General features: G+C 42.4%; 1 protein-coding gene across 1 annotated transcript in view; it reads left to right on the forward strand.

The window, feature by feature from the left end:
* The window catches only part of LOC136833092 (uncharacterized), a 532,781-nt gene that overhangs the window by 407,630 nt on the left and 107,803 nt on the right, over positions 1 to 17,348 (forward strand). Inside the window, exon 7 of the mRNA XM_067094739.1 lies at positions 119 to 246. Coding sequence (XP_066950840.1) covers positions 119 to 246 — 128 coding nt within the window. The remainder of the gene's footprint in view (positions 1 to 118; positions 247 to 17,348) is intronic.

Raw genomic sequence — 17,348 nt, forward strand, 5'->3', positions numbered from 1 at the left:
AAGGTAAACTTTTCTATTGTATGTTATGAATGAGGGTCATATTTAGGGTATGAAATTTTAAAGTTTTATTGATTCTATTCATAATTTGGAATTGATGTAATTTTGCCTCTTTCTTTAGCATAGGTTGGTTGGAGAATAAAGTTTTAACCAATGGTGAAGAAGCAGTTGCTGGTCCCCCTTGCAATCCATTTACATCCCCAGTCTCAAGGGCTGCACGGTTGCTTGTTATGGCAGCAAAACCACAAAGTTAGTACAACAGGCTTTACTATTGTACACACATTTTGCAAACATTATTTTTTTAATGATTCACTGCCTGATGAAGTGCAGTGTTGGTAAAGAATAGTCATCAGTAGGCATCTGTTATAGAAATTACTGTTGATAGTGAGTCTGATAAACCTTAATAATACTTTTTGAATCAGTTGCCATTAGTTCTTGAACGGCTACAAGGGTGGTGTCACACGTCGTTTTAGTTTTGTTATTTTTTTTGGATTTCAGAACTGAAGCTTGCTCCATAAATACACAATGATAGTTTTATTTCCAACGAAAACATTCTATGAAACACAAAGATATACAGCATACAAAAGAACCGTAATTTGTGTATATACTTGTGCATCATGTGATCATTAAAATTTTGTCCAAAAAACATGATTTCATCATGTGCATCACATATAGTGTGAGATGTTTATCAATAGTTTATACTAGGCAGGCTTTCTCTGCCTGTCTCAGTTTCAGTAGATACCCCTGGTAATGCATATTATCTGAGTTAGTTTTTTAACTAATATAAATAGGCCTAGAAGCAAAAACTTATTGGGTTAAATGCAAATCTTTATATATATTAAATCATTCTTACTAACCTTGTGACTTATATAAGAATTCATTACTCTATTTTTATAATTAACAACTGCTTACTACTGCGTGCAAAACACTGGCATAAAAAACAGCAAGTACTAACATAAAAAAAAATCAAATCTAGAAACAGGCGTGTGCTGATGTCAGTTCCCATACCTAACACATTTTTTAAGGGTTGCGTATCAGTTGGCAACTTGTTAAAAAACAGGTTTTGACATAGGAAAAATCTGTTTTTGGTAGTCACTGTTGAGTCCTCAAGAGGTTACCTTTTGATGGGTCTGTCAGAGCTCCATGGTGACCAAACTAATATCAAAGAATTCTCTTTTAGTCGGTCTCGTGATCAGGTACAGTGCAACACCGACTTCCGCTGGATTCGATCTTAAGGCACTTTTTTTAGTGCCATTAACAGCATTTTACAGCACCATAACTTGATGTTGCATCAAGTTACGGTGCTGTAACTCGATGCAACATCAAGTTATGGCATCAAGTTAACGGTGTTTACGGCGCTGTAACTTGATGCAACATCAAGTTATGGAGCCGTAAGTGCCTTTAAAGCACTGATAGTGGTGAAACAGAGACTTACGGCAGAAATCAACTTACAGCGCAGTGCTGGAATGGATCCCCCACTGTAAGTCGAGGACCTACTATATTGTGTCGTAATGATACACACTATACACGTGATGGAAAATGTAATGGACTCAAGATAAGAGGGATCTTTCCATTACCTGACTGCGAAGCTGTACCCAGGTTCTTTCCTTCGTAAAGCCTGCAAGAAGAGGAAGTGATGAATGCGTATGCGCAGTCCACCACATTGTTAACAAAGGACTGGCACGAGACCAAGAAGCCATTATTTTTTGTTGGTCAATGAAAGATGATCGCTCACCCAAATCCCATGCCTTTTCATCAGGGAAGTGGGAGGGTTTTGAGGACTCAACAGTGACTACCAAAAATAGGTTTTTCCTACGTCAAAACCTGTTTTTTGGTAGCGTAGTTGCTTGTTTAGTCCTGAAAGAGCTTTAAAAAGAAATTGACAGGTGACAAAAAGGCTTCAGCTCTCAAATTTTAATTCCAACAACCCAAAGAAAGGAAACATTTCTGGTCCAAGGTCAAGCCACAAGTTTCAAGCCCTATTCTTTATTCCAAATACCCCTCAGGGTTTGGTAACAAAGAACAAGAAACTAAACACAAACTTATGTTTTAGGGTGTAGTTCTACAGTGACTTACCTAAGCATGCTGGGTTTGGTTGCAGGATTGTCGCACCTTCCCCCAGTGATAGTCAGCATATCCACCTGTCAGGGAGCCCCATGGTTTTCTGCTGTAGCACCTATGGGGTTAGGACTAACCTTACCACCTACTGATACACAGTGTGGTTGAATTTGTTCTAGCCCCTGGCAATAATGTTTTAAGAATACCGTCTCTGATGACCACCCTGTACATTCGGGGACCTCTTTGAGGGAGATATTTCTATAGAAGGCCAATGATGTACTTACTTTCCCAATATCACGTGGTCTAGGAAAGGAGTGTGGATTTGCCTTTTTAATGAGGGACACTAAAATTATTGTCAGCCCTTGTAGAGAGAGTGGTTTATTTGTGCCTTGAAGGTTAGAAGCTTGCTCAAAACTTTAGAAATCTGGGACAATGGAAGAAAAAGGAATATTTCAGCAAAAGCTACATTCATGAAATGGAATGACTCACACCCCATAAAAATGGAAATCATAACTAGAGGAAATTCAGACACAATCAATTGAATTAATGATTCTAGACCAACCAATACTAGTGACTAACATCCTGGTCACCAAACAAAATAAAAAGGTCATAATTATTCTAGACCAAAATAAATGTCATATAGTATGTTAAAAGAACACCACCTCCAAAATATTCGTCCTCACAGGACGAACCCAGAATTCCTGTTAAAAGACACATAGCATATATTAAAAGCTGAAATGATGTATAAAAGGAATCAACATTTAAAATGGAAAAATGCATAATGGAGAACAAAACGGAAAAATGCACGATGGGGAACAGAGGAGTTTCACTGCAACACAAACTGGGTATTCCACATAATGTCTGGAAAAAATATAAGTATTAATGAGTTATCTTACATTCTATGGCCACAAATAAACATTTCTCACAGTGGCTGTTCTTATCGACTAACACTGCTCAAAGAGCGAATCATCCAGCCGCACATCGAAATGAACAGCTATTGTATGGTTCCTTGATAATTTATACATTAGAGAGAGCACATATGCACGCACTCACTTAATAACCCGTCGCCGGAAGCGTGATGACACCAGTTCAATGTTCGAAGGATCACAACGCTTCCATCAATCTGTCATGTTGTCTCCATGCATTTTGGCCACGATCAGAAGGCACAAATGAATGCATCAGATACCCGCTGTATCTAACTGCGGAAACCACCAACGTCAACTTAAATGCCACCTGCACCGGATATACCTTTTCATAGGCCAGCACACATTTCGCTAAAAGTCTTAATAGGAGCTCGGCCCACCTACCCCTGGGTGCCCCCGCCCAGGTATGACAAATATCCATAACTAACGATCAGTAGGGGCCAGCTCCAAAAATCATAGCAAACAATATGCACCAGATACGAAAGTTACTTGTTTTATATGCATGACTGTTATTCCAGTAAACAGTTCATTGTAGAATGCATCACTTCACATCTTGCATTCTTGATGATCTAAATATTCTGGACAGCTTGTGACTGCACATGCCCATGTTTCTCCTCACATCTTGAGTTCTTGACGATCCAGATATCCTGAATGGCTTGCAACTGCACAAGCCCATGTTGAATGCAGTGCCCACGAATCCTTTGCGCCAACCAGATGTCTCGCAGCAACGACAGCAACTTGTAGATGTCCCGCCCGACATCTCTCCAAAAAACCATGGATTCTCTCATGAAGGTGCAGGCGTAGAAAACTGCAGGTGTAAAGTAGATGGCCCCCGTACCTAACTTGTATCAATTGAGGCTCATAGAAGTCATTCCATAAGGTGCTGCTGCTAGGAAGTGGTGTATAACGTAAATCGATCATGTCAACAGTCAACCCAAAAGGTACCTAGTCTCCTCACTATGCCATACTATTACTGAACCATTAAAACCACTAAGGAAAGGTCGTATGATAAAACTATGAAACAATTCTGAGTTACTAACTGGAATTTCCACAATCCAAAAAGGACCTTCAAATTTAGGACCTAGCTTATAGTTCATTTGATTCCTGACATTTATTTTCACAAAAACTCTGTCTGGCTTTACACTGCTCCTCTCCACCATGTCCCACGCTTTCATTTCAAGATTCCTAGCAAGACGTGCATCTCTCTCTTTTGCCGTGGAAACAAGCGCCCTTACAGTCTCATCCCCTGATGGAATAGGTAACAAATTGAATGCACCCCGCGCTGGGTAACCAAAGAGCGTTTCAGGGGGGACATTCCAGTGGTATCACTAACCATGGAATTAATGCTATGCTGTACCTGTGGAATATATCGATCCCAATTCACATCATTCCCCCCTACAGTCATTCTGAGAGCTTCAATAACTTTCCTATTTGCCCATTCACACAGCCCACTAGCTTCTGGTCTGTAGGGAATAATAGTGACCTTCGAAATGGCCATACACATCCGCAAGACACTCTAGTATCTTGTTCTCAAATTCTGTTCCAGTATCTGTAATCAGCACCTCAGGAAAAAATAAATCTAATCCTTCTGGCCAGCCCTAGGAGAGCTGTTAATCAGCTCAGTGGTCTGGTTAAACTAAGATATACTTAACTTTTTAACCTCAGGAACCCATAACGATAAATGTATCTATTAAAGAATGTGACTGCCACCTCTTCCGCTGTTTTATGCTTCAACAGGTGCCTATGGCCATAACTAGATTCACAGAAAGTGGTCAGAAGGTCCATATGGACCCTGGCCCATGGCCTGCTGGGAATAGGAAACGATCCCAGTTTACAAGAATGGACTCTCGATGGCTTACACGCATTACAAACTGAACAACCTCTCACAAAGTCTTCCACTGACGTGAGCACATTCTTCCAAAAGAATTGTCCCCGTATATTGTGATATGTCTTCTCAATACCCAAAAGTGGACTGCAAACCTACAGTGAACAATATCCAGAACCGTAGGCACTAAACTCCTAGGAACAACTATTTGCGTCGTATCACCCTTATCCTCACTATTCCTCAGTCTGTATCTAATCTTCCTAACTAACAAATTATCCTCTAATTCAAGCCCTGCAAAAGGCACCTTATAACCCTTTCTAACTAATTTCCCTTTAAGAAACGCTTTTGCGTCTGCCATAATCTCATCCTCATCCTGCCTAGCTTCTACTAAACTAAAACTAATATCCCAGTCTGTGCAATCTCCAGATACATAACATACATGAGTACCATGTGCATCCAAAAAACTTCTAGTAAGGGCGTCCGCTACAACATTATGTCTACCCTCTATATACCTAATCTTGGCATCAGAATCCCTGGTTGTCAGATACCACCTAGCCCTTTTAGGGGAAAGACCTGGCTTATTGAAAGGATCCAACAATGGCTTATGATCTGTAAGAACCTCTACTTGATTGCCCATCAATAACATTTTGAAATGAACCAAACTAGACACTACAGCAAAGCCCTCTTTGTCCACTACCGACCATAACCGTTCATTATTACCCCTACCCCGTGTCTTAAACTTCCTACTGTAAAATGCAGTCGGATGGAGTCTTCAGCAAACTTCTGTATAAGGCACACCCCTATGCCATCATAACTTGCGTCCGTCACCAGTGTGAAAGAATGTTCCGAATCAGGAAACTTCAACACTGGGGGATTCACTAAGGCATCCTTAATCTTCTGAAAAGCTAATTGCTGCCCATCTCCCCAAATAAACTGCAGATCATCCCTCAGGACATCTGTCAAGGGAGACGCTAGAATAGAAAAACCCTTTACGAACCTACAGAAAAATCCAGCCATGCCTAAGAATGACTGAATCTGTTTCTTATTGTTGGGAGTAGCAAAATCGACAATTGCCGTAACTTTATCATCATTCGCTTTAACATCCTCCTTAGAAATGACATGACCCAAATATACTATCTGCCTCTTCAGAAAATTACATGTAGCTAACTTTATCTTCAAACCCGCTAACCTAAGCCTCCTAAAAACCTCCCTAAGAACCTCTAAATGTTCCTCTACCGAATCCGTGGCGACTATATGTCGTCCATATAAATGTATATGGACTTGCCTAACAAACCATGCAAAACTGTATTCATGAGTCTAGTAAATGTCATAGGACTACCTGATAAACCAAACCGCGTCCGTGTGAACGCATAATGCCCCTTTAGGAAAGAGAAAGCCGTGTACTCCCGACTCTCCTCACTAAGCGGTACTTGCAAGTACCCTTGCATCAGATCAGTTGAAGAATAAATATTCTTGCCTCCAATCTCAGCAAATAAATCTGGCAGACATGCCACAGGGTAGCGATCAGGATGGCTTTCTCATTCAACTTCCTAAAGACCACACAGACCCGAACTGAACCATCCTTATTAGGCACTGCTAACAACGGGAAATTAAAAGGCTAGGAACTGGGCCTAACAATGCCCTCTTCCTCCCACTTATTAACCTCTTGCTCTACCTGTTCTCCAATCTTAAAAGGAATCCTGTATGAAGGAACAAAAATAGGCTTAGTCTTGTCTTCCAACTGAACCTTGTGTTCTGAGACATTTGTTAACCCTAACTTATCCCCTTTAAGTGCAACTATGTCCGCAAACTCAGCCAGAACATCTTCCACACCCCCAACATATTCTTTATAATCAGCATTGGCTAAATGATCCCTACAAACCTGCCTCCTAGCCTGTAAATCTGCTTCTGAAAAGCTATAAAAATCCCTGACAATAGCAACTGAATTATCTTCATCGACTCAGTCAACAAAGTTGATTGCATAAGTACCCTTCTGGTAATTGCAAACTGAATCATTACAGTTTAGCAACTCCACCCAAGTATCCCCTGAACTCGATACCTTGTTTATAGAACCCGTACACACTACCCCCTTCAGCTTTTCGCTACACTTACCAACACATACCTGTCTGGATTTATTTACGCCTTTCACTCGAACTTTCACCATAGCAACCATACCAAGACCAAGAACCACATCATACAACAAAACCCCCTCACGACACCCACCAGCACATGCTCAGCATCCACCTGCAAATTCTCATGTACACCTGATCCATTATCATCATCCACTACGCTCACATCCATCCCCTCATAAGGCACAAACTCACCAGGTACTCCAACAGGTATACCACATACCCCTGTATGAACCGAGATTTTTCGTCTCCAACATGCTGGATGACCCAGTAACAATGTATTCCCTAAAGCAGCCCCTCGTATAACCAGAAATGGTTCTGTAAAAGTTCTACCCCCAAGAGATAAATCCACATCTACGTATCCCAAAACCCGTAACCTATTTGCTTGAACATCACATACTGTCTCTTTAGCAGGTCTCAAAGGATGATTGGAAAACATCGATCGGAACAACTCATAATTCATCAAATTAATAGAGACGCCTGTATCGATAAATATACGTACATTGACCCCATGCACAGACCCTTTTACCACTGGCTTTGCCTCTGAGGGTTCCCCAGAAGTCCTGTATCACAAGAAACCCCCATCCAGTTTTCCTTTACAACTGATCAGTCTTTAGACAATGCCTACTGAGCACTAGATCCCCTCAAAAATGCCCCTTGAGGAACTTTTACCTGAGCTATCAAAATTCTGAAATGTAGGCTTACCATTATAATGTCTCAGAGACGGACAAGACAGCCAAGGATGACAAACTCCTACAGCCGCCACAATATTTAACAAGGCAAAATTTCCTAATGTGTCCCTGCATATTACAGTTAAAACAATGAATCCATGGGGCCCGAGAACTCAACCCAACCATCAACCTCTGGCTCTTCTGAATTTCAACAAAACCCTTCAAACTGCGAACTGAATCTCCGCGCCCTACACAACCATATGCTGACCAAAGGAATCTCTGATCACTATTTCTCCCAGCCATTTTCACAGCTTTCCCCTTCGTAAATAAATCTGTTAACTCACTCTTGGCTGATCACAAATACAAAATTTCCCAAGTCCTGCAAAAGGAAACCCCTTAAAGAAAAAACACAAGAAAAAACAATTCTCCCTGAAAAAATTACCACACCAGAAGAAACCCACAATGTTAATTCCCTTTACTCTAACAATTAATCCCCAAAAATCAAAAGAAAGTACTAATGAAACCCACAATTAAATCCAAAATCCCATGGGGAAAAAACAGGCAGGCCGAGCACACAGCTGACCCCAAAGTAGGTCAAGATGAACCTCGAGTCTTCAAGGGCAAACAAAAAAAAACACTCAATCCACCCTCAAGTAAAGGGAATGGAAGTCTACCCTCACATAAAGAAAACAGGACTCGAGCAGACGGGAGCGAGAGAGAGAGAGAACAGAAAGAGAAAGGAAAAGAATTCGTTCCCCTCCCCTCAGTGCAACATCTTACCCCTATCTCCCCAACACATCCATGGTCTGCTGAAGCACACAATAAAAAAAAAAAAACGCTGAGCGCAAAACTTCAGAGACGTGTCCGTCTTTCCAGTCGACAAGGCAGAAATTGCCGAGTAAGCTTAAAGTAACAGCTTCCCCCTTTGCATACACGCAGGTATGTACCCAACATAAAACACATACGTATGTAACTATAGAGAAAAAGTTTCAAATGTTAAGAAATGTACACACACTCGCCTAAGAAATGTTTACTCACAGTAATCCGACAGCTGTCAAATAAATTATTTCCTAATACAGGCAAACGGTCCGACACAACATTCGAGGTTTCTGACGGCTTTTCAAATATATTAATCAGAAATTATTTCCAGGTTTATCTTGCGTTCTGGGGTTATGATGCATCCTACGCCGATCCGACAGAAGAAATATGACTCCAAAACAGCAGAATAATCAAAATTTGGAGTTTTTTATTTTATGAAAAACTCAATAAAAATGCAGTTTACATCATTTTCAGTACACGCAAAGCATTAAAAGTAAGGTTTTTTTAGAACTTTTTATGATTTTTCGGTTTAAGACGATTTTCGGTTTACAACACGGCGTAAAACTGGAACCCCGTCGTAAACCAGGGACTGCCTGTAATCACAGTCCCCAGAGATAATACAATAATTAAATAATCCCTTTATTAAACCCTAAATGCCGATGTGAACAGCCGATTGCTATGTAAAAAAAAAAAAACACATAAGCCACACCCAAAACTCACATGGGCTTCATAGAGGATGGTGAGAAACTCCACCCAACTAATGACGTTGCCAACACGTCGCTCAGGGGATGACGTCACTACAGCCAATGCCCGATATTAGTTGCAGTGCAATCAAAAAACAATATTCCATCCGCCCCCTTAACCAGTTTGTACACTTCAAATCTGACACTAAAATTAACAATAAAAAAAAATGATAACACGTACGCCCCTGCTTGACAGCCACGGTGCAAAATCCTTCACCAAAGAAAGAGAGAGAGAGAAAAAAAGAAACACTTGCTCGTTTTCGCGTGTTTTACCACACACAAGCGGTCAAGATACAGCAATTAAAACACACTGCGCACACTATCCTCTTCCCCAAACATTCCCCAATATGAACCAAAGTCCAGAAATACCTATAAACACGCCAAAACCTTGCTCCCTTGACGCATCATTAAACACACACAGACACCCGCGCTCGAGAAAGACTGACTCGAGTGCATTTTGCAAGACCTCCCTAAACCGAATTGCTGAACCATCAAACTCTCTATTCTGAGATGCCAGTACCATATTCTGAGATGCCAGTACCACTATTAATAAGATATGTCTCTTTGGAAGCGTAACCTATACCCCATCTATTTACCATTAGAAGATTATACTAGATACAGTAAAGCAGTGATTAAGAAGAAATGGCAAAATAACTGGAGGGAAAGGAATCTTAACAATAAATTAAGAGAAATAAAAGAAACTGTAGACCATTGGCCATCATCCTATCAGAATGACGCAGGTTTTCGGTAATGTTGACACACTAGAATTGGTCACACTAAACTGACACATGGTTACCTGATGAGTAACCCCCATGCCCCTATACCTATGTGCGAAATATGTAATATACAAATAACAGTAAAGCATATTTTAAAGGTATGTCCAAAATATAGAATCCAAAGAGACATTTTATTTAGAAGATATTCCTTTAAAGATATACTGTCAGAAAATGACAAATTTTCACTTTTTAATATTTTAAAATTCCTTAAATTTAATCATTTATACGATAAAATATAAGATTCATAGAATAATTTATAATATATTCCTAATTAACTTAATTAGTTCTTAGATAAACATATGTTGCTAGGTTTAATTAAATTATTAGGGTTTAAATAGCTTGTCTAATCCTTCGGGCCAGCCCTAGGAGAGTTAATATTAACTCAGTGGTCTGGTTAAACTAACGTTCAAAAAAAAAAAAAAATCTACTTGACTATCTATTCCTATCTACCTTTGTCTGTTATGCTGCCACCACACTGTTATGCCCTGGAACAAGGTCAGATAGAGTCATAATCTCTTTCTACATCTGTCTTAAGAACAGTGTCAAATCATCTTGGGTCCCTAAGATTCCCTGGTAGCAGTGGCCAGCGTTTGGCCAGCACATTCTTTCTCTCTCGTTGACTCCTCTCCTTGTAACTATCCTCAGACAAAGGCCTACTGGAATAAAATGCCAAGATACAAAGCTAGACTTTATTTGCAAATTTAATGAAAGTATTTCAGCCAAAGCTATGGTCATGAAATGGAGTGATTCACACCCCATAAAAATGGAAATCATAACTAGAGGAAATTCAGACTCAGAGTCAATTGAATTAATGATTCTAGACCAGCCAATACTAGTGACTAACACCCTGGTCACCAAACAAAATAAAAAGGTCATAATTATTCTAGACCAAAATAAATGTCAGAGTATGTTAAAAGAACACCACTTCCGAAATATTCATCCTCACAGGACGAACCCAGAATTCCTGTTAAAAGACACTTAGTATATATTAAAACCTGAAATGGTGTATAAAGGAATCAACATCTAAAATGGAAAAATGCATAATGGAGAACAAAACAGAAAAATGCATAATGGAGAACCGAGGAGTTTCACTGCAACATAGACTGGGTATTCCACATAATGTCTGGAAAAAATGTAAGTGTTAATGAGTTATCTTACATTCTATGGCCACAAATAAACATTTCTCACAGTAGCTCTTCTTATCCACTAACACTGCTCAAAGAGCAAATCACTCAGCCGTAAATCAAAGTGAATAGCTATTGTATGGTTCCTTGATAATAGACACATTAGAGAGTGCACATATGCACGCATTCACTTAATAACCCCTCACCGGAAGCGTGACGACACCAGTTCAATGTTCAAAAGATCACAAAGCTCCATCAATCTGTCACGTTGTCTCCATGCATTTTGGCCATGATCAGAAGGCACAAATGAAAGCGTAAGATAACCACCGTATCCAACTGCGGAAACCACCAACGTCAACATAAATGCCACCTGCACCGGATATAATTTTTCACAAGCCAGCACATAGTGCGCTAAAAGTCTTAATACATGTATCATGTCCCTTACATATTGCCGTTCTATGGCAAGGACATTTTGATGTTGCTCATAATTTCCTTACGGAATTGATCAAATGTCGCAAACTGTGTGTCCCTTTTGGTTAAGCTTGCGCAATATGACTGAGCATCAACAACTGACTGTAACTGCCTGTTAACCAAGGGACAGAAGTCGTTGATGAGTTACTATGCCCCTCTGAGAATATAGTACAGTAATTTCACTGGGGTTAGGTGGCTCCTAGTAGTATCCTTTTTGGGGGAAAGATCCTCTTCAGCATCTGGTAGCTGCATGGGACATAGGTTTCCTTCTGTTGGAAAGTTTATCCCATGATTAGCTGAGATTTCTGTCCCTGATCCTTCTGGGTTCAGTAAGGCCATTTCAATGGCAATGTCCACTTCATGTTCATTAGTGGGGATGTCACCCCCACGTAAAGGTTCCTCTACTTCTTCCATGGGGTTAACCTGGGAGGTACTGGGAACTGATGTTACTGGGTTTTGACCCAAACATAGATCTTGTTCTGAAAAAGGGTTAAATATCTGCTGCCGGAGTTCTGCTGGAAAGATATAATCTCCCCCTTCCTCACCCCTACTGAACCCCAGGACCCATCGAGACAGCTTAAAACAAGCTGTTTCATTCTTAAAACTTGCTGCCAGGAGCATACTAAAAATTTTGTACATCTGGTGACCAACCAAATTTTCCATGTTTTTTTTGCAAGGACTCTATGCTCATGGCAGGTGGTATGGGCTGTACCTACAGTACTGGTAAAAAATGAATACTCGAGCTGAGGGTCCTGCATAATGGCGGTCCTGTAGTGATATGAAACAGGTTTTTATTAGAAACTAGTTAGTACTAATCGTCTGTAATCCTTATGTAGATGGTATAATTGATATTACAGGCTAACTTATTACAATTGTGTAGCTGTAGTATATTCGATATTACTGGCTAACTTATTACAAGTGTGAGCTGTTATATTTTATTTACCAAATTGGTATGTGTTGAATTTCTGTATTACCTTAAACACTCAAGATGTTGGTTCATTTTTACACCAGTATATAGCCGTATTACTATACGCTGTTAGGTCTCTTGGAAGGGCTATGTGAAATTTAATATTTTGAATGTCATGCCATTCACTCTAACTGCTATAAACTAATTTGTTTATCTAACCCTGGGTACTGTTTTATATGGTTTAGGTTAATGCTTCTTGCATAATCTACGTTAGGATAAGAACAGAGGATTTCTTAGAGGGTTCTTGCTTAACCTTTTTTAGACCTGCCTTGTCTAGGCTTATTTAAATCATACTTAAGGATAAAAGCTTTACAGGAAAAGAACCTTCTTATAATCTAGTTTGTACAGACAGTCCCCGGTTATCGGCGATAACCGAAAATAAAGTATACGGGCACCGAAATCCTCACACAGTGCAAACAACTGGTTATTGGCGCCGTAATCCCGTTTCGGTGCTGTAGTAAAAAGTATATTTCTGGGTTTTCCGACCTGTGTCACCCGGTGAAATAACCTTTCAGCACTTATTTCTAGGTAAAGCTATTGCTAAATATACCAGAGAAAAGCTAAAAAGCTAAGCCGGGTTACTACCCCGGTGCGAGCTCCATGAAATGGAGTCGTGTATGAGAAAGGGTGAGATTGTCACAATCACAGGCCTCCGCCCTGGAAACATTCCCAATGTCAAAAGTCCCACCGAGTGAGGTGCCGTTACAAACCCCGCACCACTCGCGGACTGTAAACAAACCAGCGTCACCCACATTCCACTTTTAGCACGCGTCCGCTTTTTGTTCTGTTCGTGTGTAAGGCTGTTTTGTGTTTCCATTTTTGATTTACTATGGCATCCTCCTGGATTCTTCTTCACCTAAGTTGAGTACCATCTCTGTTTTTTTATTTTTAGGCGGTTGAGGCTCCTTATTTCCCTCTAATTTAATAATTAGGGATTTATAATGCCCGTCTCATCCACCTTCTCCCGACCCCATGTGACCTTCAGTCAAAAGTGGGAATTCATGTCAGGGCTTTTTTCCCCTTCATTTTCCTTTTATTTGTGCCTTTTTGCTTATCCTATATTCAATTGGGCTTTTATATTATTGTTTTATTACCCTTCTCTGGGGAAGTTAGGGTCCTTGTCGTTTAGGCTACGAGTTTTCCCCCTCGGGCCTATCCGCTCTTTATCAGTTATTATATGCGTTATATTTTGGACCCTCACTTCCTCCAGTGTTTGGGTATATTATTTGAAATGGTACAGTTATGCTTATCAAACTTATTTTAAGCCTAGCGCACGGATGTCTTTGATATTTTCGGATTATATCCTTTGTTTTTTATCTGGAAGGTCGGCCATTTTCCCTCCGCGCTCATATCACGTTGGGTTTGGTCCTCCCTTCTACATATGTTCTTATGATTAGTTGAATCATTGTTAATTTCTTTGCCTAGGATAGGTTAACTTTAGGCTAGTCGAGTAGATACCTTCTTCCCCTGGGCTTCCTCCATCAGCCAACCGGCTGTGTTAGGTTAGCCTAGGATTAGGCTATGGCGTTCTCTTCCCTTTCTAGGGAGAGAAGGTTTGGTGTGCAGGAGGGTTCATGGTTGGAGCTCCCCTTTGTGTGGCGTTTGGTTAGAGAAGTCGGGCTTGCGCTTCTCCCCCTCCCTGTTTCGGCCTTTCCGTTTAGGCTGTAGAGTCCTAAAAAGGGTTAAGCTGGAATAGCGAGGGTATCTCGCGTAACCTACCTTCATCCGAACCACATCTTCGGGTTATTCTCCATCTTCATGTTTACCCCCTCTCCTACCCCATTACTCCTTCCTCCCCCCCCACCTCAACCTCTCCCACCCTTGGTTCGCTTTCATATAATATGTTAACTTACCAAGGCCCGAGAGTTTTATCCTGTTCCTTACGCCATAGCCTTATATCCCCTCCCTCTGCATTGATTGGTCTGTTCTCTCGCTACCGGGTTCCGACCTTACCCAGTCACACCCATCGAGACCTCAGTTGGGGACCGGGGGTGCTCCCACACCCCTGTTTCCCATTCCCTTTCTTTGCTTTTTTGGCCTTTGAGAGTCCCCCATCCTCTCCTCTCTTAGTATCATTCGTACATATTCGTCCGATCGAAGGGAGAAGGCTGGATCTCATGGCGCCCGGAGAGTGCTTACTCACCCCCTGGTCGCTACTTTGGATCCCTCGCTCATGGCCTGTACCACCCCCCCCCCCTCCTTCTCCTATAGTGTCAGTGCGCCCTTTTTCCCCACCGAGTGTCGTTCTCCCAGAATGATATCTCAGGGGGAAATTTGTGTTCATGTTGCCAGTTAGAGTTTCCCACCTGACTGTCTTCTGTTGTTCACACGCTATGACATTTATCTTCGTTCTATTCATTTAGAACACCTATAGTTTCCCAGTATCTACTCCCCGCCGACTAGCTATCTTTGTGTTTTCTCTGCTAGGTAGTCGGGCGTTCTTGTCGCCTTCCACTCCGGTGGGTACGGTGTTTGGTCGGACGGTGCTCACTACACCTCCTCCGCCATCACCGTATTAGAGTACAGGACTCCCCCCGGCTCCAAGCAGAAATATTCACTTTTATAGTTGACCTTTCCCTAGATGCATACATATTATATTTATATATTATATTATATTATGTTTATACACTATCCTTTTGGGACCTTCCTGTCGCTCCGGATTAACTCCGGTGGTCCCTTTAGGTTAATCTTGCATGTTCCAGTAGGCCCCTTAACCTCCCGGTTCGCTCCGGCGGGACCTATCTGGATAACTTTATTATATATATACACATTTATTTATTACCTTTTGTAGGTTAACTGTCCTTTTGGGACCTTCCTGTCGCTCCGGATTAACTCCGGTGGTCCCTCTAGGTAGTTGATCTTGCATGTTCCAGTAGGCCCCTTATACTCCCGGTATGCTCCGGCGGGACCTACCTGGATAACTATTATCCTAAGACACTGCTCCGGCAATCCACTCCGGCAGCCCTATCAGCATACTCATATACCCGTCAACTTACAGATGGTGCGTTGTCAGGAGCAGGGGTGCACCGATGTGCTGCATCAAGCCAGCGGACATGAGGTGTGCAGGTCCCACTCCGGGTGTGCTGTCCACGTGGGGACCTGATCGTCTGGCACCCTGATGGTTGTGAGGTGTGCTCGCCCTCTATGAGCAGGTTCTGGATGAGTCGGTAAGTTAGTTTTCCTTTCCGATTCACGTTCACCTTCAGTTTTGTCTCTTATGGATAATTGAAACATATTCTCCTTTTAGGAGGCTCAGTCACCTGACTTTCTCCTCCTTCGGATTGACCGCAGCTCGGGACTCTTCGATGTCGACCCTCAAGACCTGGGTCAGCGGCCGGGAGGAACGTCGGGGCAGGGAAACCCTACGTTTTGTCTAAGGATGTCTGTAACGTTCTCTTCCCCGGCGCCTGGATCTCAGCTTCAGTTGCGGACGAGGTGGCCGCCCCCTTGATCGCTGGGATCCGGGAAATGACGCAGCCCTCCCAGGAAGAAGTCGCTGCATGCGGAGTTGTCGCCGAGGATGTTGCGGCTCTTAATCTGGACCTCGAGCCGATGAATGTCGATCTGGATTTGCAGGCAGGTAAGGGGGTAAGTGAGGCAGGTGATTTACTCTTTAGCTGTCCTTCTTCCACTGCTTCTTCCTTCCGAGGATTTGTGAAATCCTCTTGCCTTATGGACGGTGCAAGGTCTACCGTCCCTAAGGTTAAATCAGTAAAGAAAAAGACCTTAAAGTCCCAGAAAGTCGCTCCAGGTTCCCTCGAAGACGTCACGGCCCCCTAGCCCGTGCCATCTACGAGCAAGGCCTCTACTTCTGGGAAGGGAGCACGGTCTAAACAAAGTAAAGAGGTTCCCCCCTCTCCTTCCTTTGATGCTGAAGCATTTGCTGAGCTTCTTATGAAGCAGTTCGACAAAAGGGTTGACGACAAGCTGTCGCAACTCTCGAGTCAACTGTCTTCTTCAAATGCTTCCGTGCTCTCCTTATCAGAAGAGGTTAAGTCTCAAAGGACTTTAATCTCCGGGTTCATGAGTGGCGGACCAGTCAACAAACCCTTCTCTGTCCCGGACACCTCCAGCCTACCTCCCTTTGATAAAGGAAACCCCTGGCGCCTGACCCTTTTTTACGCCCAGCATGAGGGTACCCTCACTATCGAGGGCCTAGGCACTCGTAGGCTGGAGGAATTAGAATTCTTCCCTCCTAACCTGAAATCACCTTATGCAGGTTATGCCAGGCTTACTGAGGAGGCATGGGTTCGGTCCGATAAGGTCCCCAAGGAAACTGTCATCTTCCCAAGGGACCAGGCCCAGTCGGCCCTACTACGGACTTTGTCGGAGTGGCAGGCGGAGAACACCAAACTCACTCCGGCCAAGGGTGCTTTTACAATGTTCTCTCTGGGAGAAATTCTCCCCACCCCTTGCACCTCTAAAGTGGCCTCCCTCACCAACCAGGCTTGTATGGAGGGTAAGCCCCTTCCCCATCTCCGGGAGACAGATCCCACCTCTCTTGTCTTACCCGGAGATTCTCAGTTTTGGGTAGGAGCTCCGGACACCTTCACGGTTACTCAGCTGGACCCTGACTGCGCTCTAACCTGTTCAGTGAGCAACTCCCCAAGATCCCGAGTCGCTCCTGAAGGCTGAAGCTGAGTCTAAGGACAGACTTAGTAGGTCCTTAAACTCTCTGACTTTAGCAGAGGCAACGTCAGTGGTATATAGCGAAGATGTGCTATTTCAGGTGCTGACAAAATCTCTCTTAGGGAGTTTTCAGTAGGACCTGTATGATTTCATTAAGGCCTGGTTGAACTGCCGAAAACACATCTTTTCGGCAGCCACCATCCGTCATGAGCCTAA

The sequence above is a fragment of the Macrobrachium rosenbergii genome, chromosome 51 (assembly GCF_040412425.1).
Source record: "Macrobrachium rosenbergii isolate ZJJX-2024 chromosome 51, ASM4041242v1, whole genome shotgun sequence".
Taxonomy (NCBI): Eukaryota; Metazoa; Arthropoda; class Malacostraca; order Decapoda; family Palaemonidae; genus Macrobrachium; species Macrobrachium rosenbergii.